This window comes from Arachis hypogaea, chromosome 5 (genome assembly GCF_003086295.3).
Source record: "Arachis hypogaea cultivar Tifrunner chromosome 5, arahy.Tifrunner.gnm2.J5K5, whole genome shotgun sequence".
NCBI classification, from domain to species: Eukaryota; Viridiplantae; Streptophyta; class Magnoliopsida; order Fabales; family Fabaceae; genus Arachis; species Arachis hypogaea.
Genome location: NC_092040.1, coordinates 12,903,411 through 12,924,875, shown reverse-complemented (window position 1 = coordinate 12,924,875; position 21,465 = coordinate 12,903,411). Strand labels below are relative to the sequence as shown.

At 35.0% G+C, this 21,465-nt stretch overlaps 4 protein-coding genes across 4 annotated transcripts; 2 read left to right on the top strand and 2 right to left on the bottom strand.

Annotated features, from left to right (window-relative positions):
* Window positions 1-348: 348 nt before the first annotated feature.
* LOC140184827 (protein FAR1-RELATED SEQUENCE 5-like) lies at window positions 349-1,197 on the bottom strand. The gene is made up of 2 exons (XM_072238009.1): window positions 996-1,197; window positions 349-911 (listed from the first exon to the last, which is right to left on the bottom strand). The coding sequence occupies exons 1-2, from the start codon at window positions 1,195-1,197 to the stop codon at window positions 349-351; spliced, it is 765 nt and encodes a 254-aa protein (XP_072094110.1).
* A 3,042-nt stretch (window positions 1,198-4,239) lies between these two features.
* Window positions 4,240-9,734, top strand: LOC112800842 (phospholipase D gamma 1). Its single transcript, XM_025843249.3, has 9 exons — window positions 4,240-5,482; window positions 7,141-7,257; window positions 7,443-7,637; window positions 7,748-7,999; window positions 8,081-8,149; window positions 8,258-8,405; window positions 8,536-8,684; window positions 8,794-8,961; window positions 9,061-9,734. The coding sequence occupies exons 1-9, from the start codon at window positions 4,523-4,525 to the stop codon at window positions 9,550-9,552; spliced, it is 2,550 nt and encodes an 849-aa protein (XP_025699034.1). The 5' UTR covers window positions 4,240-4,522; the 3' UTR covers window positions 9,553-9,734.
* A 4,526-nt stretch (window positions 9,735-14,260) lies between these two features.
* Window positions 14,261-15,737, top strand: LOC112800841 (bifunctional dTDP-4-dehydrorhamnose 3,5-epimerase/dTDP-4-dehydrorhamnose reductase). Its single transcript, XM_025843248.3, has 2 exons — window positions 14,261-14,986; window positions 15,173-15,737. The coding sequence occupies exons 1-2, from the start codon at window positions 14,534-14,536 to the stop codon at window positions 15,623-15,625; spliced, it is 906 nt and encodes a 301-aa protein (XP_025699033.1). The 5' UTR covers window positions 14,261-14,533; the 3' UTR covers window positions 15,626-15,737.
* A 1,290-nt stretch (window positions 15,738-17,027) lies between these two features.
* On the bottom strand, window positions 17,028-20,487 carry LOC112800840 (hydroxymethylglutaryl-CoA synthase). Its single transcript, XM_025843246.3, has 11 exons — window positions 19,993-20,487; window positions 19,795-19,927; window positions 19,568-19,711; window positions 19,324-19,482; window positions 19,060-19,133; window positions 18,867-18,942; window positions 18,683-18,738; window positions 18,503-18,590; window positions 18,188-18,328; window positions 17,737-17,886; window positions 17,028-17,595 (listed from the first exon to the last, which is right to left on the bottom strand). Exons 1-11 carry the CDS (start codon window positions 20,160-20,162, stop codon window positions 17,383-17,385), a joined length of 1,404 nt encoding a protein of 467 aa, XP_025699031.1. The 5' UTR covers window positions 20,163-20,487; the 3' UTR covers window positions 17,028-17,382.
* Window positions 20,488-21,465: the final 978 nt, after the last annotated feature.

Sequence of the window (21,465 nt, the reverse complement as noted above, 5' to 3'; positions counted from 1 at the left end):
GCTAATCAGGATCAGCACACCAACCCCATCGATCTCCTTTTTAACATCACCAATCACTTCTCTAGTGTACACTGAAGCGGCATGTCGTTCAATACTTCTGAGGAATGTTGTCATAACCGGAACCGAGTTCATGGATTGAAACTGGAGAAACATCTCCTTTTTCCGATACTCACGAGCAACCATCTCTAAGCACTGCACCAGCTCCAAAATTGTGTGGGTGGACTTCGAAAACTTGTTCACATATGCGTTAATTCCTTCACAGTAGGATGTAGTTTGGTAGCCCGCGCAGAACTTGTCACGCAAATAAGCACTTGCCCACATCTTTTTATCATACATATGGCACAACCACTACTTCTCGCAGAGGCCATACTCATTGACAGCTTGCTCCCATTCCGATTCAAAGTCCTCTGTCGCCATATCCACGTACAACCATCTTCTGAACAACCCACGTAAATCAGCATCCTTCACATTTGATGTGACGTTCTTCTCTACATGCCATGCACACAAACGATGCGTCGACTTGGGGAGGACTTCAGAAACTGCTTTTATCATAGCTTTGTCTCCGTCAGTCACCACTACAAACGATTTCTTACCGCACATGATCTCCAGCATCCACCGATAGGATGCCAGACTTTCATCAAGCAACAACCCGAACCCGAATATAATGGTCTGCTTATGATTGTTTGATCTAGAAAAAATCACAACCAGTCTCTTGTATTTATTTTTCTTGTAGGTTGAATCGAACGCCAATACATCGCCAAAGTATTGGTAATCGACTCTGCTAGATTCGTCTGCCCAAATCAGATTCGCGAGCCTATTGTCACTAGTCACATTATATTTTGCGATTGCCATGGGGTCTGATTCGGCTTTTCCCTCTAGATACACTAATGCAGAATTTGCATCACCATCAGCTATTTTAATACGCCGCTATTTGTCAGCATAGTTATAGACATCCTTCTTCAGGAACCCCAACAACGAATAGCCACCGGCCATACCAGCCATGTACCCTACAATCTTAGATGTTGCAATACCATGTGCTTGCATCCCAACTATCTGACTCTTTGCAACTTCCGTTAACCCACGATGATTAGCAATCAAGTGCACCATTCCTAGCGGTGTCAGCTCGTGATTGTGTTCGGTAACTAACTTCCTAACCTTCCAATACTTATCATTTTTGTCTAAATAAACTGATAACATTGCCTTACAGTTAGTTCTTGTCTCCAGTTTGTGTACCCTCATTCTTCAACCCTGTCGTAGTGTTTACGTTCCCTCAAACCTTCCTTGTTACAAAAAAACATGTACCTCACAAGATTCCACTCACAGTCTTTTCCGGAGTCACCCTTTCGCACCCCGAATCCATGCAGTTTTTCGAACCCCCGATAGAACTCATATGCATTATCAATGCTGTCCCATACCTTCTTCAGGATGTCATCTACACTCAGTCCGGCGAGGTCTTCCAACTCAGAAATTTCATCCTCGTAAGCATCACCTTCACTCCCTCCACAATCAACATCTTCCTCGCTCAGAGTCACCTCTATTGAAATACTTTACCTAATTAATTATTATATACCTCAAGGAATTTTCCACTCAATGAAAATTGAACCCAACACACAGCCTTACGACAAAAACAAAACATCACTAAGTAATCAAGCACCTCTTCCAAACACAACCTTAGAACAAAACAACATAACTTTCACTATAAGCATTGATGACAAAATTTATTTCCAGAACATCAAAAAAAGTTTTGACAAGGTTCAAAATTTGAGCATTCGTGACAACAACTTTGACTCTTGAAACAAAACAAAAAACAGCATACCAACATCTAGAGTTTCACCACTGATCACAAAAAAACTAATTTTGGGAGAAAATAACCCCAACAAAAACAGCAGAACAACATTCACAGTTTGAACGCCCATCACAAAAAAATTGACTTCTGAAACAAAACAAACACTCAACAAAACACTCTTGTTGAGATTTTTTTTTCTTTTAGAGGAAGAAACCATTCGGCATACAAGAAACCAATAATCACCAATATCCAGCAATAATCTCCCAGACAACAGTAAATACAAAAAAACAACGTAGCAAGTAATCAAGAACAAGACCTAAATAGATAATCCAACAAATTACTTCGCACCGCCCTAACAACTTAGCAAATTACATCATCATGATCCCAACAATTTAGCAAAGTTTCAACTTAACAACTTCACGCACAGAAAATCACAACAAAAGCTAAAAAAATTAAAATGAACCAACTAACAACGACAAAAGAACAACTAGCAAATCCACAAGTTCCCGAAAACAGTAGAAAATAACCAGAAGATACTAATGCTAGTGGAATCATCATGCTAACGTATTAACTTTTCTGCAAACATGCTATTTGTGCAGCTAAAATTTCCTAATTACTAAGATCCAATTATTCTAATTTCACATGCAATCAACTTACTAAGTTTCCAAAAACTAGCAATTATAAAGCCATCCAGTGACATGGTAAAACCATTTCATCATGCATGTCGAGTGCAGTAAAATTAAAACAAAATATGAGATTTCACAGCTTAACATCAACGTCATACAGAAGAGAACATATCTTCAGTATACTTTAATTCAGTCTATTGAAAATATCCAACCTACTACTGATTCAAAAACTTATTGTAATAGAACTCAGAAGTTGCAGAGTTTAAAGCAGAGTATTCGTCTTGTCTGGGTGTATTGTCTGGTGGCGGGCGTTGGGAAACTCACCTAGGTGACAAAAGATAGCAGATTGACGGCCAGGTGTAGCTCTCGGTTAGGTCCCAGCGTTGGCAGGCGACAGAGAGGCGTGGCTACCTGACTACCGAAAATGCAAACTCGAACAACAAACAGCGACCGAACTTCACCGGCGGAGACGGGCACGACGCCGACCTCTGAATGAAGACGAGAACGCGAACAGCAAACAAACGGCAGCTACAGCGCGCCTCAGAAGACAACGACGATGGAGGACGAGCTCCAAGTAGCAAATGTGATCGGTGACAGCGAAGACGGGTTGAAGACTTCGATCACCAGGGAAGCTACATACACAGAACGCCGGCGAACTTTGAACTCGACGAAAGCTGCGGCTAGGGTTTCAATTTGGTACTAATTTGATTTGCTTCATACAGGGCGGTCGGAGTGACTTCACAAGTGACGAAGGGTGTGGGAGAAAGTGACGGTTTGGGTCCTCTACTTTTTTTTGGGTATAATATTTCCCCCAGTCCATTCAATTTTCTCACCTAACTGAGGCTCGAGCATAAAAAACAAAAAACCAATTACATTACATTATATTTATTATTTAATCTCCAATTAATTAGTTTATTGTTACTTCTAATCTATTTTATTAGAAACCTCGATTCCCGCATCCCTACTGAATTGTAGGATTCTTTACTGCTCCAGCTACTTTCGACTGCCACATCTGCAGTAAAAGTTTTAACAGAACACGTATTTCCACCACGTTGAAACATGCAAGATTCACGCCTGTTGAAGAATCTTTCTTTCAGTACAGTAGCACCTCCCTAAAATAATTAAGCATTTCAAGAATTGATGTTACACTTTTTGGAGAAACTTGAACACAGATTTAAAACTAGCCGTTTTTATCAAGGATTGAAGGAATTTAAAATTAAGAGAAATGTAATAAAGGATGTTACATTTTATAACGAGAAATATTAGAGATCCATGTTTTTTTTATCAATATTAATTAATACTTTCAGACCAACGTTTTAATTTTATATTATTAAAATTTAAAATCTAAAATTTAATATTTAAAATATTTTATACAAACAAATCTTCAATTTTGATATTAATTTATATATTATTTAATTAATTTCTAAATAATATAATATTTTAAAATTTATATTATATAATATAATTAATTTAGGTTTCTGAGCATCGCTCTTATTCTAGTTAGAATAATTAACCATTTCAAGAACTGATGTTATACCTTCCCCAGAAACTTGGAACATAGATTTAAGATTAGCCATTTTTATCAAGGACTCAAGGAATTTAAAATTAAGAGAAATGTAAAAAAGGATATTATATTTTATAAAGAGAAATATTAGGATCAATATTTTTTTTATCAATGTTAATTAATATTTTGGGTTAATATTTTAATTTAATATTATTATACTTTAGAATTTAATTTTTAATATTTAAAATAAAAAAAATAAAAAATTTTGTCGGTAATGCGACGTTTCTCGTTTATAAATATGATATAGTGAGTTGTTTTAAAATAATAAAAAAATAAAGCGTTAGATCAGACTTGTTCTCATTCTTCTAGAAATTAAACGAACAAATAACGTTGAAATCCGTTGTAATGAAAGACTAGACTTTTTCTCAATCATGTTGGTTTCTCCTCCCGTTCCAATCCCAATTCGCATTTTCATTTGGTTGACTTTCCTTTACTCCATGATCAAAGTCAAACACTCATATATATGCATCGATCTTGCATTGCAATATCTGTATCCTCTTCATTCTTCGTTCTTTCGAATTCCAGCCATTTTAGCAACTCCAAATCATGGCTCATTTGGTGTACGGTGAAACTCCATCCTTTGGAGGCTCAAATCACGGACAACCCCACCAGTTTCTTCCATTTCCAACTTCTTCGAGCTCTTTACCCATTTTCCTCTTACATGGCAATTTGGAAATATGGATCCACGAGGCCAAGAACCTTCCCAACATGGACACCTTCAGCAACAAACTAGGAGGCATGCTTTCCAAGCTCCCTATGAATCTCGGAGGCAAAATAGAAGGCCACGTGTCCCAAAACTTATCCACCAGTGATCCCTATGTCACAGTGTCTGTGTCAGGTGCTGTAATAGCCAGATCCTTTGTCATCAGAAACTCTGAGAACCCTGTTTGGATGCAGCACTTCAATGTCCCTGTTGCTCATCATGCTGCAGAGGTTCACTTCGTTGTGAAGGACAGTGATTATGTGGGGTCACAGATTATAGGTGCAGTTGGGATCCCAGTGGAAAGGTTAATCGATGGTACAAAAGTTGAAGGCGTTTTCCCTATCCTTAATGCTAGCGGAAAACCTTGTAAGCACGGAGCAGTGTTGAATTTGTCAGTTCAGTACACACATGTTGATAAGGTTGCCCTTTATGGTAATGGTGTAGGTGCTGGTCCTAATTATGAAGGGGTCCCAGACACTTACTTTCCTCTTAGAAAGGGTGGAAGAGTTACACTCTATCAGGATGCTCATGTTCATGAAGGTTTCCTTAACAATTTGGATGCCAATTATAAGCATAAAAGTTGTTGGGATGACATATTTGATGCAATAAGTGAGGCACGTAGATTGGTATATGTTGTTGGTTGGTCTGTTTACTACAATGTCAGTTTGATTCGAGGTACTAGAGGTGATGGAAAGGATTGCACTTTAGGTGAACTTCTCAAAGCCAAATCACAGGAAGGTGTGAGAGTTTTGCTCCTTGTGTGGGATGATCCTACTTCCAATAGCTTCCTTGGTCAGAAAACGGTAACAAATTAAACTTCAATTAAGCTTTGTATTGGTGATTCTGTTTGCTGCTGCTTATGCTGTTGTTTTAATTAAGCTTTTTGTCATGCCTAGCTGGTTTTTGACAGTTATTCAATTTATAGTTTAGTCCTTTTGATTAAGATAATGGTAGTAATATAAACCAATATGGTTAGTTTTTTGGATATGGATCAAACAATTATGATCAACAATGTTGCTGTTTCAATTTTAATAATGAAAATATCTAATTTATCTATATATCATTAGAATCTTGTGTAATTTATTAAAATTGGGTGATGTGTTAACTGATTTCATATAGTATTAATTTTAATACTTATTTTTAAGTTCAATTAAGCAGGTTACAATATTTAAAGGATAATCTTACTAAAAATAAATTTAATAAAGGATTTAGTTAATATGTACTCTAAAGACATATGATAAATTTATCACTAGTAAAAAATTTTAAACATTTTTAAATGTATTGAAAATTTAAATTTTTTATATTTTTAATAAAAAAAATTTTATTTTGTAATTTTAATATATGCCCATATAGCACATGATAGATAAACCTTTTAATAAAATAGGTTACTCAATTCATTGCTAAATTGAATAGAATAAGATATTAATTCGTTCTTGTTCATAATACATTACATACCTGATTAGAGTTAAATTTTTTATAGCATTATTATCTGAAAATACAAAATATACAAAGTTTACAAACTATCCTACAACTAAAACTACAATTATCAACCCATGAATATAAAAGTCATTAGCATTTTTGTAAATCTAACTTTTGCTTCCATACTACTCATTCTCCATGCAATATTTATTTTCCTCTCATCATGATTGCTCTTAATTTGTGCATCAGTTTCTGTATCTCTATTTCCTCTGTCATATTCATCTTCATCAACCCACTTCAAAAAGTTGCAATGGCAGTCTTTTTGCAGAACTTTAAAAACTATTATGATTGAAAATTCCTACCACTAGTAAGAATATTGAAGAAGAAGGAATTCATAAGAACAACTCACTTGGTATCTTGGACATGTATAGAACAATCTATCAAAATTCTCAACTCTCAGATTTCTTGATCAATGTCTTCAGCCCACAATGATATATTAGGTCTTCATTCTTCCTCTTTCTTGGCATAAACGAGTTAGACACATACCTACCAAGTGAGTGAGAAGACACTCCACCACAACGACCTCTGTTTCCACCACCCATCATGCTGGCGACCTCCAATATTAATCTTTAAACCACTGCAACTTCACTCCAACGTAAGGGCAGTTTTGTGCTGTCATAGATCTTAACGGGTCAGATCAGTTTCCGTTAACAGTGTTAGTGAGGAATGACTAACATAACTAACTTAAAATCTTTCACGAATGAATTTGATTAAAAGAATGTTCAGAGTCCAATTTAAACATTTACTCTAAATATATTAATAGTATCATAGGAGCATAAGCCACATCAATCCCACATTGAAATACACGATTTGAGAGCTTCCATACTAGTTGCAAACATATTTGATAACTTTGTAAGATTTATAAAATAAATTAGTTTATGTTTGGATGTGAATAATGTAATTGATTACCTTGTCCATCAGATGATACCTTGTACTGTAACTAGTTTCTTTAACACTATCTTCAAATTATTCTGATATGTAGGTTGGACTAATGGACACTCATGATGAGGACACTCGCCATTTCTTCAAGCACTCTTCCGTACGAGTGCTTCTCTGCCCAAGAGCTGGTGGAAAAGGACATAGTTTGCTCAAAACACAGGTGAGCCAGAAATGTCATATGTTCATCAGTTCATATATATCCAACTACATACTAATATTTACAGTTTTGTCTTCCGGATTTATATTTCTTCTTTACATCTTTTTGTGTACAAAGTAATATGACGAATACAATTATGAGAAGTGGTAGCTTTTTGCTTGCCTTTTTCTTAATTACTATTTTTTTAGGAAGCTGGGACTATCTATACCCATCACCAAAAGACTGTCATTGTGGATGCTGATATAGGGCATCACAAAAGAAAGATCGTAGCTTTCATAGGAGGACTTGATTTATGTGGTGGAAGATATGATACACCAGAACATTCTCTCTTTAGGACTTTGCAGACAACTCACAGAGATGACTTTCATAATCCTAACTTTAAGGTATATCATATCATCCCTTTCTATTTTTATTGGTTTTCAATTCCAGTTAATGATATTTAATGTTCATTAGCATCATCCATCTTTCAATTTGTGTGCTGTATACTAAGCAGGGGCCTATTACTGGGTGTCCAAGAGAACCATGGCATGATTTGCACTCGAGAATTGATGGTCCAGCAGCATATGACATCCTGACCAATTTTGAGGAGCGTTGGTTAAGGGCAATAAAAATGAGCAAACTCCAGAAGATGAAAAGTTCATATGATGATTCATTACTGAAAGTTGATAGAATTGCAGACATTGTTGGGATTGATCAAGTTACCAGCCTTAATGGTGAAGATAACCGTGAGACTTGGCATGTTCAGGTATTAATAATTGATCGAAAAAGAATTCTTCCATTATCAGTGTACATGCTACTGACTGTAACCACATTCTTCTAACTTAAGGTCTTCCGTTCAATTGATTCGAATTCTGTGAAAGGATTTCCCAAGGAACCTATAGATGCTATAAGAAGGGTGAGAAATAATAATATTATTTGGCATGTGACTTTCTTTATATGCTGAAAAATTTAGCTTTGACTTGAGGCTGCCTGAGCTGATTATGATTATTATTTCATTGCACAGAACTTGGTGTGTGGAAAGAATGTAATGATAGACATGAGCATACATTCTGCATATGTCAAGGCAATCAGATCTGCCCAAAAATTCATATATATTGAGAACCAGTATTTTCTTGGATCATCATATAATTGGGATTCTCACAAAGACCTTGGTGAGTAATGAGCAGTTATCTCCCACCCTAAATTTAAGTGAAGGATCTGTTCCCTAGAATTATACTATTAGCAGGGGATTTAAAAAAGTCCTTTTAGTTTTTACAAATTACTCCCCATATTTCTTTGCAGGTGCAAACAACTTAATTCCAATGGAACTTGCACTAAAGATAGCCAACAAAATCAAACACCATGAGAGATTTTGTGTGTATATTGTGATTCCCATGTGGCCTGAAGGTATACCCACAGGTACAACTACTCAGAGGATTCTGTTTTGGCAGGTAAGCTTCCTTCACCACTTCAAAAAAGTGTCAATTGCAATATGTTAAGGTAATACCCTTACTGCTACTAATTGAGTTTCTTGTTCATATACATGTTGACTTTTGGCAGTTCAAAACAATGCAAATGATGTATGAAACGATTTACAAGGCCTTACAAGAAGCCGGGCTTGACAATGAGTATGAACCACAAGACTATTTGAATTTCTTTTGCCTTGGCAATCGTGAGATCCCTGAGAATGAAAATATCGAAAATCCTAGTGGTGAAAACACTCCTCAGGTACGTTAGTAATTAGTTCTTTTTCCCTACTCCAACTGTCTCATTAGTCATGTCTCTTTGATCAAATGTCATAGCATAACATTGTATTGTGTAATCCAGGAACTCACCAAAAAGAACAGGAGATTTATGATTTATGTTCATTCAAAAGGAATGATCGTGGATGATGAGTATGTGTTGCTGGGTTCTGCAAACATAAACCAGCGATCAATGGAAGGCACCAGAGACACCGAGATAGCAATGGGAGCATATCAGCCTCATCATACCTGCACAACTAACAGGTCTAAACCCCGAGGCCAGGTCCATGGCTACAGAATGTCATTGTGGAAGGAGAATATTGGAGGAGTGGAAGCATGTTTCGAGCATCCGGAGAGCCTCGAATGCGTGAGACGGATAAGATCGTTGAGTGAGCATAACTGGAGACAGTATGCAGCTGATGAAGTAACCGAAATGAAGAGCCATCTGTTGAAGTATCCTGTTCATGTTGATTCAAAGGGCAATGTGGGATCCCTTCCTGGCTGGGAAACATTCCCTGATCTTGGTGGCAACATAACCGGCACCTTCACACTATTGCAAGAAAATCTCACCATCTGATCTTATCAACCAATGAAAATCAAAAGTGTGAGATTTACAAAAAAAGATAGAGAATGGTAACAATATAAGCAAAGTTTCACCATTATACAGGACAATGATTGTAACTAACATGGATCCAATTCTTAACGGTGATCCATTTCTTCCTTGCATTCTATACAATGGAAAAGTTAACTTGAGAACCATTTTACTTTGCTTCCATGTCAGAATACTTGCATTATTACTTGATACTTCTAATATATTTTTACTCAGAGAGGATAATTTTGGCAGGTATATTTATAATTGGGATAAACACATTGCCTCTAAATGATAACTTAATGGGTGAAATTTCAAACCGAACTTTTGGTCTTTTTAGATCTCTACTAAACAGTTAATTTCAGTTAAGAATTAATATAATACATTATCACTTGGATCTTGATGTCCTGGCTCCTCAGCGCGGTAAATTGCTTTTTCAGACATGAACATGTGAGTAATCTATAATCCCTACCTAACATCAGACTGTAATTTATGAGAATATTTATGTACGAAAGCCAAAGCGAAAGAATAACCAAAATGCACATGGTTTAGATAACTTTTACTTTCTGAAATTGACAAACGGTTTTCCAGGTTTGTTGAGAGTGTTTTTTTCCCCCTGAAATAAAAGAAAGGCAAAAAGTATGATGATACACTTAAAAAAAAATTATATAGTAAGATTAAAAAAGTCATTAAGTTTTTAAGTAAAAAAAAAATCATAAATGATCTGATCGTATATGATTTGACCCCGGAACAACATATATAAGCAGAAGGTCAATACGTCAATGTAAATATCGAAAGCCTTTTACTATTTTTCTATTTATTTATTTTATTTGCACTCACATATGACATGTACATTCTTTCGAAGTTGCGATGAGAAATAGAGACATTTTGAAAATGAACTCGCATTGATATTATTGAACAAGAATAGGCACGGCATATACAGGTTACAGAAACATACCATCTACCATAATAATCTCGCTTGCATGTGAGCATGACTGGTTTCCCTTTCCTTGATTCACCGTGAAAGACTTTTGGAGCAGTGACAGGAAATATGAACCATCAAACACCAGCTTCACGTTTCACGGAACGTATTTTCAGAATTTTTAAGTTCGACAGCTAAATTACTGTATAATTATCACTACACTTGATGGAATTAAATTGTTGATGGATTCAGAATGAAGATCAATCGTTTATTTCTATCAAAATAAATTTTTAGTTTCTATAAAATAGTTGTCTATTTGTTTGTTGTCAATGTGGTAGAAACTAAAGAGGCAAAATATCACAATGTGTACATGACATTTATGTATTAGTAATCTTTAAAAAATTATGAATAAATTAATTTAATTTTTGAAACATTTAAATATGAGTTAAGTTGATTAGTTGATTAACTTCGAACTAATACAATCACCGTTATGTACTAGCAATGCGATCCAAATTATTTTCTTTTTTTTTCTTCTAAAATTAGGAGTGATTCAAACTCGAAACCTCTAAATGAGAAGGAGAGATTATATCGTTTGAAATTACGTCCTTTCACTTGGTTTCTCTCTAAACTATCTTATTATGTATGTTAATGTAACAAGTATCAACTTGATTCATATTTATATTTTTAAATGATTAAAGATGCTAACTTTTTTTAGAGACTAAATTACATGCTTCTCTTTTTGAGGAGTGCTAGGGTCAATAGATCTTGTGATTTGTAATTATCAATTAGTCATTAATAATATTTTTAATAGTGTGAAATTATATTTAATAGTTTAAAATTATTCATTTTTCTTTTACTAATTAAGTACTGGTCAAATTTTAATAAAAGTACTTTTTTAAAAGAAGAGTTCAACACAATAAGTAGAGCAAACGAGACAACAAACAGAAATCACAGTCAAAGAAAGTAAGTTACTCAAGGAACACTAAGGTAACGTTTATAGAGACAATAAGACGAAAATATTAAAAATTATTCTTTCTGTATTGTCTTTAAATATGATGTACAAGACACTAATGTAATGTTCAGTATTATGTTTAGATACATATGGACAAGACAAAAATATTATATGAAATGATTAAAATAGTCATGTAATTCCAAATTTTTTACATCAAGTACAAACTAATTTAATAGAGAATGAGAGTAGAACTTGAAAAAAAATGTTTGAAGGAGTCAACAATTTTAATAAAAAATTATATAATAATATTTATATTAAAATAAAATTTATAAATATAATTATTTTATTTTTAAATTTATTATTAATATGTAGGAATACATATGGTTAATATCAATAAAAAAAATCTGAATTTGATTAATAAAAAATTTTATTTAGGTTAATAAGCTAAATTAATTTTAAATAAAAAATTAATTTTAAAAAAGAATCAATTTTTACATGAAAAAAATAATTTTTATACATAAAAATTTATTTTTATTTAAAAAATAAATTTCTTTTATCTAAAAATTGATTTTTTTTTCTTTTTAAAAGATTGGTTTTTTTTAAATTATATAAAATCAATTACAACTTATAAATTATTTTTTAGTATTTTAAAAGATTAATTTTATCTTTGATAATATTTATCTTTCAAAAAGTTTAAGACTAATTATTTTTGTTATTATTTTTATTACAAATCAAATAATATAATACAAGGCTAAAATGATATTGAAGTAAGAAGGATAAGAAGGAATGAATTATCAATCCAATAAAAAATTCTATAAAAAGAAAAAAGTACCTGAAAAAAAGAAAGAGTATGGAGAAGAAAGTACGTTTCTGAGAATGCAAATTAGGAAAAATAAGAAGAGGTAATAGTGGAATAATAAAAAATATCTTTGGACAAAAAGAAAAAAAATCATAAAAAAAATCGTGTCCCTCTTCTAATTCCCGTGTCCATTATTGTCTTTCTTAAAAAGAGTAGACACAAAAGTATAAAAAAATGTCTCGGAGACAATGTATTTAGTATCCATATCTCTACTTCCAAATATTTTTTAAAGATGTGCTATACATGTCTCTGCGTCATGTCTCCGAAAACAAACGCTACCTAATAGATATCCCCTATCGTCTTCGGCATTGCCATCAACAACAGAAGAAATCTACACCTAACCACTCCTTATAGTTCATGAAGGACAGATGGATAACATCATCAATCCCTTTTTCCTGTAGGAAAAGTATGAGGAGCCAATAGAATATCTGTACAATGTGTACAATGGAGGTATATGGAGTATTAGAGATATAATCATTAGTGTTATCTTTTTCCATCAATTGAAGTTTTTGGGATGTGTGGTATCATGATATGGTATTAGAATGTTAGATCCGAAAGGTCAAGAGTTCAATTTTTGATGAACCTCAAAATCAGTTTAGTCAAATATTCCAAATACTCGCACAGAAACATACCATCCACCCACTTGTGCTCCTGCTTACTAATTGATAGCTCAATCCAACTTTGAAAATGTTCCTTTAGCGACCCTTGACACGACCATTGCCTTCCAACAAAAGACAGCCAAGCACACCAAACCTGCAAAAAAAATCACAACCAAAAAACAAGTGATGACCATATTCAACACATTTGTTACATAACACACATGCAGCGTCTTTCTGGTTAACCAATCCCAACCGACTCAGTTTCTCCTTCGTATTGACTCTTCCAATTAAAACAAATCAAACAAACAATTCAACTCTTGATGGGACTAGGCCTTTTCAAACTGTCTTAGTAAGACTGTAACTTGTTATATCTTTCGAAAGCATTTCCACATGCAGTGCCTGCACAAAGGAATTAGTAGAAAATACACTTTGTTTATCAAATTTCCACACAACTCTATCATCTCTGTTATATGCAAGATTAACCACTCTTAAAATTTTATGCGTCTGGTTCACTAAGTCCAACTCCCATTTGAATAGCTCTCGCCTCCATTCGAAATTCTATCTCCACTCTAACCCGTCCCAGAACCCACAATCCCCTATAACGGATCCTGTTTGATTTGAAATTGAGAAGAGCCTTGGAAAAAGATTTTTCAGAGACCCTCCACGCAATCATACATCTTTCCAGAAACGAGTTCCTCTCCCCATCACCAATCTCCATAGACAATACATTGATCATCTTCTGTCTTACTTGTTAATCCTTGAATTGTATTTGACAGATATCCTTCCATGGACTTTCTGAATAAGTAATAGCTGAGCTGACAGCATTATATTGGGGTTTAAATTGTTACAAGAGTACACCACCTTTTTCTATAAGGAACAATTCTCATTCGAAAACTGTCACCACCACTTAAAAAAAAGGGTTGTATTACGCACCATAACCTCCCCGATGCCTAATTCACCAAACTGTTTGGAAGTCTGCACCACCTCTTATCTGACCATTGTCATATCATTTCTACCATTCTTCTTATTCCAAAAAAATATATTCGGTAAAAAAATTAGTTTTTCTACAATAATTTTCGATATTTTATACAAACTTAAATAATAAATAAAAAAATTGTTCAATACAAATTTAATAAGTACGAGCTTCTCAGCTCTAGTGAGGGGCTTGGCGTTATTAAAAGTGCTGGCCTATTTTGAGCATTGACCCTAACATTTTAACTATAGAATTATTTGTTTTTCCACCTTTACTACACAGAAGAAAAAAAAACATAAAACTTTAAAAATGAGGTTAACTTTTTTATTTTATATTAAATTTAATTTTCATGTAAGTCACCAAATTGTGTACTGCAATAAACGAATTTCCAAACTCTCAAAAGATTACTGAAGTTGTACAAAATAAAACTCTTTTTATTGCATTAAAATTAATTTTTTTTATATAAAAAGGAAAATAGTAATGTTTTTTAGTTTTTATAATCACCGTCGCAGCTGTCCTCGACTCCTTGTCCTAGAAAGAAAATAACAGGAATTGTCCACTCCAACTCCAAGTGTCATATAAATATCCACAGAAATAGAGCAAGAGAAGAAGCAGCCAACCACATTAATACATTATTATTCACCCATTCTTTCATTCCGACACGATGGGCTTACCAGCTAACGGCTGCGCCGGTGACAAGCAACTCAAGTTCTTGATCTACGGGCGCACCGGCTGGATTGGTGGCCTCCTGGGCAAGCTCTGTGAAGCCCAAAGCATCCCCTTCGTGTACGGCTCTGGCCGCCTAGAGAACCGTTCCTCCCTCGAGGCGGACATTGCCGCTGTCAACCCCAGCCACGTCTTCAATGCTGCCGGCGTGACCGGCAGGCCCAACGTGGACTGGTGCGAGTCTCACAAGGTGGAGACCATCCGCACGAACGTTGTCGGCACCCTCACCCTGGCCGACGTGTGCCGCGAGAAGGGCCTCATTCTGATCAACTACGCCACCGGCTGCATCTTCGAGTACGACTCCATCCACACCCTCGGATCCGGCGTCGGCTTCAAGGAAGAGGACACTCCCAACTTCATCGGATCCTACTACTCCAAGACCAAAGCCATGGTATACATTTAGATCCCTCCAATCCAAAGTCGCATGGCATGTTGAAATGTGTTGGACTCTGTCTTGTGGTTTCAGTTTTCAATTTCAGATCAGATCGACACGTCAATGTTGGAGATGTGTTTTTCAAAATTAATATATAAGAAAATAAAATAATATTCTGAGTTTCATTTGTGGTGTGCGTGGTAGGTGGAAGATCTGCTGCGGAACTACGAGAATGTGTGCACGTTGAGAGTGAGGATGCCAATCTCATCCGATCTGAGTAACCCACGGAACTTCATAACGAAGATAACGCGTTACGAGAAGGTAGTTGACATCCCGAATTCGATGACGATACTTGACGAGCTGCTTCCGATCTCGATAGAGATGGCGAAGAGGAATCTGACTGGGATATGGAACTTCACGAACCCAGGAGTGGTGAGCCACAACGAGATTCTTGAGATGTACAGGGACTATGTAGATCCAAGCTTTACTTGGAAGAACTTCACATTGGAGGAGCAGGCCAAGGTGATTGTTGCCCCAAGGAGCAACAACGAGCTTGATGCCTCCAAGTTGAAGAAAGAGTTTCCTCAACTCTTGTCCATTAAGGACTCACTTGTTAAGTATGTTTTCCAGCCTAACGCAAAGGTTGCTGCACCTTGATTCATCAATTCGGTTTTTGCATTGTGTGCATTAATATGGCTGCTTGTCTTCTTTTTTTGTATTCTGTATTCGCAATTATTCATCATCAATAAATTAGTCGCCAGTTACTTTATACTTGATACAATGGATCAGTTAGCGTGCTCTGTTTCTCTGAAGCGGGGTTTAGTTGATACGTTCAATAGTAAATCTTTTTTCTTTCTCATCAAGATTCACTACTAAAGAGTCAATTAAATTGTTCCTGCCAAGATTCAAAAAGGAGCCCCAAAGTCTCTTGCGTCACCAGGTGCTTATGGCATCCAGAAGGAAAAGAGGCCCAACAATGGCCCAAAAGATGCTCCAACCAACCTAGGCTCGGATAGCCGGCATAGCCCTAGAAGTAGAGAATCCCACACAAACTCCCCTCGCTCGGATACGGGTGTCATTCTACTTAACCACCAGCCTTAGGTTTAACTATAAATAGTTAAATACCCATAGGTGAAGTCTAAAATCAAGTTACACATTCTTTTAGTTATACACCATTACACCTATTTACTTTTGTATTTGAGTCCTTGCATGGCTATTTTCGTACATTGCTCAAGGACTTCAAGTCACTCCCGTTTCAGACCCAATTACCTTCACACTAGCCCAAGATAACACCTCAAAACAACGACTAAACCATAGTTACGGCGAGTTTAAGCTATATACTATAGAGGAACAATTCTTTTGCTCTTGGAATATAATAGAGTTAAGAGTATATACAAATAGGTCCCTAAAAAATTGTATCTGACGTTTTCGTTTCTAAAATAATTTTATTACGTTAAGATCTCTAAAATTTACAAAATTAAGATGTATAGGTTATTTTATTACACTTTTAAAGATTTATTTGTCCAAGTAAAAATAACAAAGTTGACTAAAGTAAAAACTTATATGTCTTATTTTTATAAAGTTCAGAAATCTCAATGCAATAAAAAAATTTTATAGACGAAAACATCCGATGTAAAATTTTTTAGAAAATTTAGTGAAAAGTTAAAAGAAAAAAAGAAAAGCGTCCATTGTCTAGTGGATAGGACCAAATAATTTGCATTAGAGTATATACTCCAGAATTATTCACCCATCATTACTCGTTTCCGCACCTCTCTTGATGCTGTTCTTTCTCACTGGTTCTTGTTATTCTCTTTGATTTATGCTCTTGTTCACGCCCTCTTAATCTGCCACATGATCAGCTCTATCGTTAACATTGACTCCTTATAAGAACATGCACCAGAGACATTAATCACTGCTGCAAATAGCTTCTTTGGTTCTCACACATTTCCTGCTTCCAATTGAGATGCACAACTGGATTTCGTTTTTTCTTTTTCTTTCTTCCCGTGTTTCAATATATAACAATGTATTAATCAGTTTATATTCAGGAGTACCTTCATAATTAATTAATTATAGGAATACAATTACGACCGAAGAGTTTTGTTAACTTACATATATGTTCATTATTTTGAATTCATAAAAATCAGAATACTCTGTCTCACTAAACTTTAAATAACCAAAGAGAACTTTATGGTAACTACACATCTAAAACGGATACAACGATTGAACTGACAAGACTCGACGTTTGTCACGACAGGAACCATTTACCTTACAAAAGTAATGCAAACAATGACAATACCCCTTCTTGAACCATTTACCTTACAAAAGTAATGCAAACAATGACAATACCCCTTCTTTTGTTCTAACCGATGTTAGCTTTCTCCATTTAGTGCAAAGGCCTTTCTATGGGTTCAATATCAATGACCATTGGCAATGACGCCGTTCGATGTGGGAGCAAAACCATTTTCAATAGCTTTCTTTGCATAGAATCTGCGATACATGGAATCCACTTCAGTGAGATAGAATGTCCCTGGAGATAATAGGCTTGTGTCCTTGCTTGTGACATACTCCTTAGCACCATATCTATGTTCATTTAGCTTCAGAGTTTCCACGAATTTCTCTGGAGGAAACTGCGTAAAAAGAAACAATAAATAAATAACAAACATGTACTCGTTGGTTGTAAATTCAGTTGCATAGCATAGCGTGACAAGCAAGAGAAGAAAGGAGAACTGTTTTAACTTCAACCCCACTAAATGTTTCTGGATCCTTACCTCATGCCTTGACTTCAATTTTCCAGCAACATCCATTACTTCAGCAATGTTTGATAAGCTAAATGGATGCTGAGCATCGCGTAATTGCAAAGAAAACATTGTGGCGGTTAGGCCACTCCCATAGGAAAATAACATCACCCTCTTACCAGCCTGAAAATTATGAAGTTTAATTGGTCAGTAAGTTTTGAGCAATGTTAGTATCTATCTCTTTCTCTAAACCATTTTCTTTTATTTATAGCCGATCTACCCATTCATGAAATTATTTACTTTTTAAGAATGTAATGGTGGCTTAGACTACAATCATTCTACTCTTAATTATTTTTTATTATTTACAAAACAATTTTTCAGCTTTTTTTTGCCCTGCGGATCTTCAACTAGTTTATTAGAGAGCATAAGACATTGTAGTAAGGAATTATATATTTGACTCAGAGAGGTTAGAATATTTGCTCACCAACACGCTATATCTGTTATGAATAAGGGATGCAAATGCTGCATATATAGATGCGGTGTACATGTTGCCAACTTCCTTTGGTATCAAAGTAGTTGGTTGCACCTTGGCATCAAATAGAGGCTTTGCAACTTGCTGGGAAGCCTGCAAGTCAATGATAAATGCTCTCATGAGCGAAAATTTTCGATTTGGTAAATGTAATTCACATATTGGCTAATCCTATATATTCAACCACAAGGCAAAATCTACCAGGAAAAATAATTATGAATTGATTGAAACTTAAAATGAGAGTACTGTTGCTTAGAAATAGACTAGTACCTTTTCGAGATCCCGGCTTTGGTAGCTCTCATCACCGGATAAATTTGCAAAAGGTTCCAGTTTTTGCTGGGCAGCTTCATCCACAGAACTGCAGTCATATTCAAATTCAAATTCAGAACACTCATTAAGGGAAATAAAATGAAATGAAATAAGCCTTTTTGGGGGGCAGAGAAAGGAAACCTTGGATCCCTTATGAAGTCATCAAACAACAAACGAGCAAAACTTTTCTGTACAAGCTGCAAAAGAGCAAAGTTTTAATAAGGCAAAGTGTCAAGGACAGGTATCAAATAGATTGCGCAGATATACCAATGTGATACAGAAAGAAAGCCAACATAAGAAACAAATGGTTGGATGTCTAAGCTACCTTGTTATAAGGAGAGTGAAATACAAAGTATTCAGCATCGGAAAGAGAAAATGGCTTCCCATTGAGCTTCTCATATCTGAAGATAAATAGAGTTAGGTGATTGCTAGTTACTAATATTTTGATAACAGAAATTGCAAATACTGCGCATAGAAAATCAAGAGACCACTAGAAATAGAATTAGTTAGACACTTACTTGTGACTGAGTTGTTTATAGCATGAATCAAGAGCCATAAGGTAGCAAGTTTGAGAAAGTTTTCCATCAACAACCTACAAGAGAAATTATAAAGAGTATTATTGCAATGGATATCCTTAGATGCTCAGTCAAAGGCCATATCTACACACTAATGAGTTTTTAAGGATAATCTAATTATGACAATAATAAGAAGCAAAGTGAAATTATCTTTCAAATTACATGATCCCAAAAGTAAAATCTTGTGACACAAAATGAAAAGCTTACTGGATATTCACTAGCAAGATTAGGCTTGTAAAAATCGTAAGCATGAGACATGTGGCTTGCCCTCAATTTGCTTTCAAATGCAATGGGAGCATCAGGACCAACAAGCATGGCAATAGCAGCAGCTCCTCCAGTAGGCCGAGCAGGTCCTTCGGCATAGACCTGAAAAACAGAAACATCCATTTCAGATGTCGGAGAATAACCCCCAACAATATAACATGTATGTTTGATTAGGAAATGATCTTACAGCACTGTCGGTGCAGACAACAAGTCCATAGCGTCCATCCCACGAATTGCTCTCCACCCAGTTGACACAATTGAACAAAGCAGCAGTTCCTCCATAGCATGCGTTACTTGAATCAACCCCTTCTATGTCAGTATTTCCATGTTTCTATTCATTTCAAACAATTAATTGATTATTGCACAGGATGAGAATAAATAAGATATTGATGTGGTTAGAGAGTGAAAGAATACCTCAAAAATCTGCATAAGAAAAGTCTTGATGGATTTGCTCTTGTCTATGACGGTCTCACTACCAACTTCGAGGCGCCCAATTTGTTTAGGATCAATCCCATACTTGTCAAGAAGGGAAGTAACAACTGTCAAACTGAAGGAAGATGCAATAGTTAGAGAGAGTGAGAGTTGTTGAGCATCTAAAATCTGAAATAGTACCTCATGGAGATGACATCTTCAACCTCAGTGCAGAATGCCATGCAATCTTGACCAAGTCCAATGGTGTATTTGCCTTTACTGGCACCATCATGAGCCTCCAATGCTTCCTGTTGAACGCAGGTGGGAGGGAAGTAGATGTCCATGGCGAGAATACCCACATTCTTAGCCATCTCTGCTCAACGGATCCAAAGAGAGAGAGAGTGAGGAGTGATGAGGTGTGAAGAGTGTTGGATGTCACATGTGAGTAAATGCTGCTGACTCATGTATTTATAGAGGGAATCAGGAACACAACCAACCACCAACTCACAAACTCAAACTCCACCCCCAATTGCTTACTTTTCTGAAAATGAAAAAATAAAAATAAAAAATGCATATTTCGTGTGCTCAACTGTGCGACAAATACAAAGCACGCCCTCTCTTTCTTTCCCTTCTCCATTTTTCACCAACACTAGTCACCTCCCTTTTACCCCCCTCCTCTCCTCTTTAACGCAACACAAATCTCTCTCTTTAATTCTTTCTAGTTTTATCAATCCTAACATGTACGTATCTCACATCATCATTATTAATTAAATACAAAAAAATGTGACAAACTAACTTTTTTCTAACAAATAATCAGCTAATATTTTTTACTTTTTTTTACAATCATGATTAAAGTATTTAATTTTTATTTACTTACTATTTTATTCGTTAATTGTTGGTTTCAAAAATGTGTTTTTATTTTTTATGTTGGGTTAACAATGATAATTTTTGAACTATTATCTGATAAGAGTGTTAATTTCAGATGTGGTACTCTTTAATTTGGCACTAATAATTATGGACGGAATTGGCTGAGAAAATATCAAATTAGTAACAAGAATGAAATTGTTTTTATTAATAAAAAAACATGGTGATCCTTTACCAAAAAAGTGATAATTTATATATAAAAAAAAGCATAAAAAAATTGTTTTATTTTTTGATATAGAAAACAATACTACCTATTTATATTGATACAAAAGTTGAATTTTTGAATTTATATATCTTTTATCATTTTAAAAATTATCAAAAATTATAATGTTAAATTATATTACCCATTTTACTTTCATAAAATAAAAATTATTAGCCTTAAAAAAATAACTCCGTAACAAAAACCTCTCATTAATTTTACCTACGAAAATTCCTTCACTTGTTGTATAGGTTAAAATTTGTTTGTTGTAGCAATTTCTGCCACCAAACCTATTAAATTTTAATAAATGAATGGTTGTATGATGGAAAATAGTCAAAATACACATAATCTTTCTGGAATATAGATATTTTAACACTTCCCATAAAGTAAGAAATACAAATTTTCTATTATATTTATCACCGCCCCCTTCCTTATTAATATAGTACCTCGAAAATACGACTCTACCCAAAAGAAAATAAATGTGTTATATGTCGCTGGTTAACGCAATTCACCCAATTATTGATTAATTAGAATCGTAAGATAAATTACAT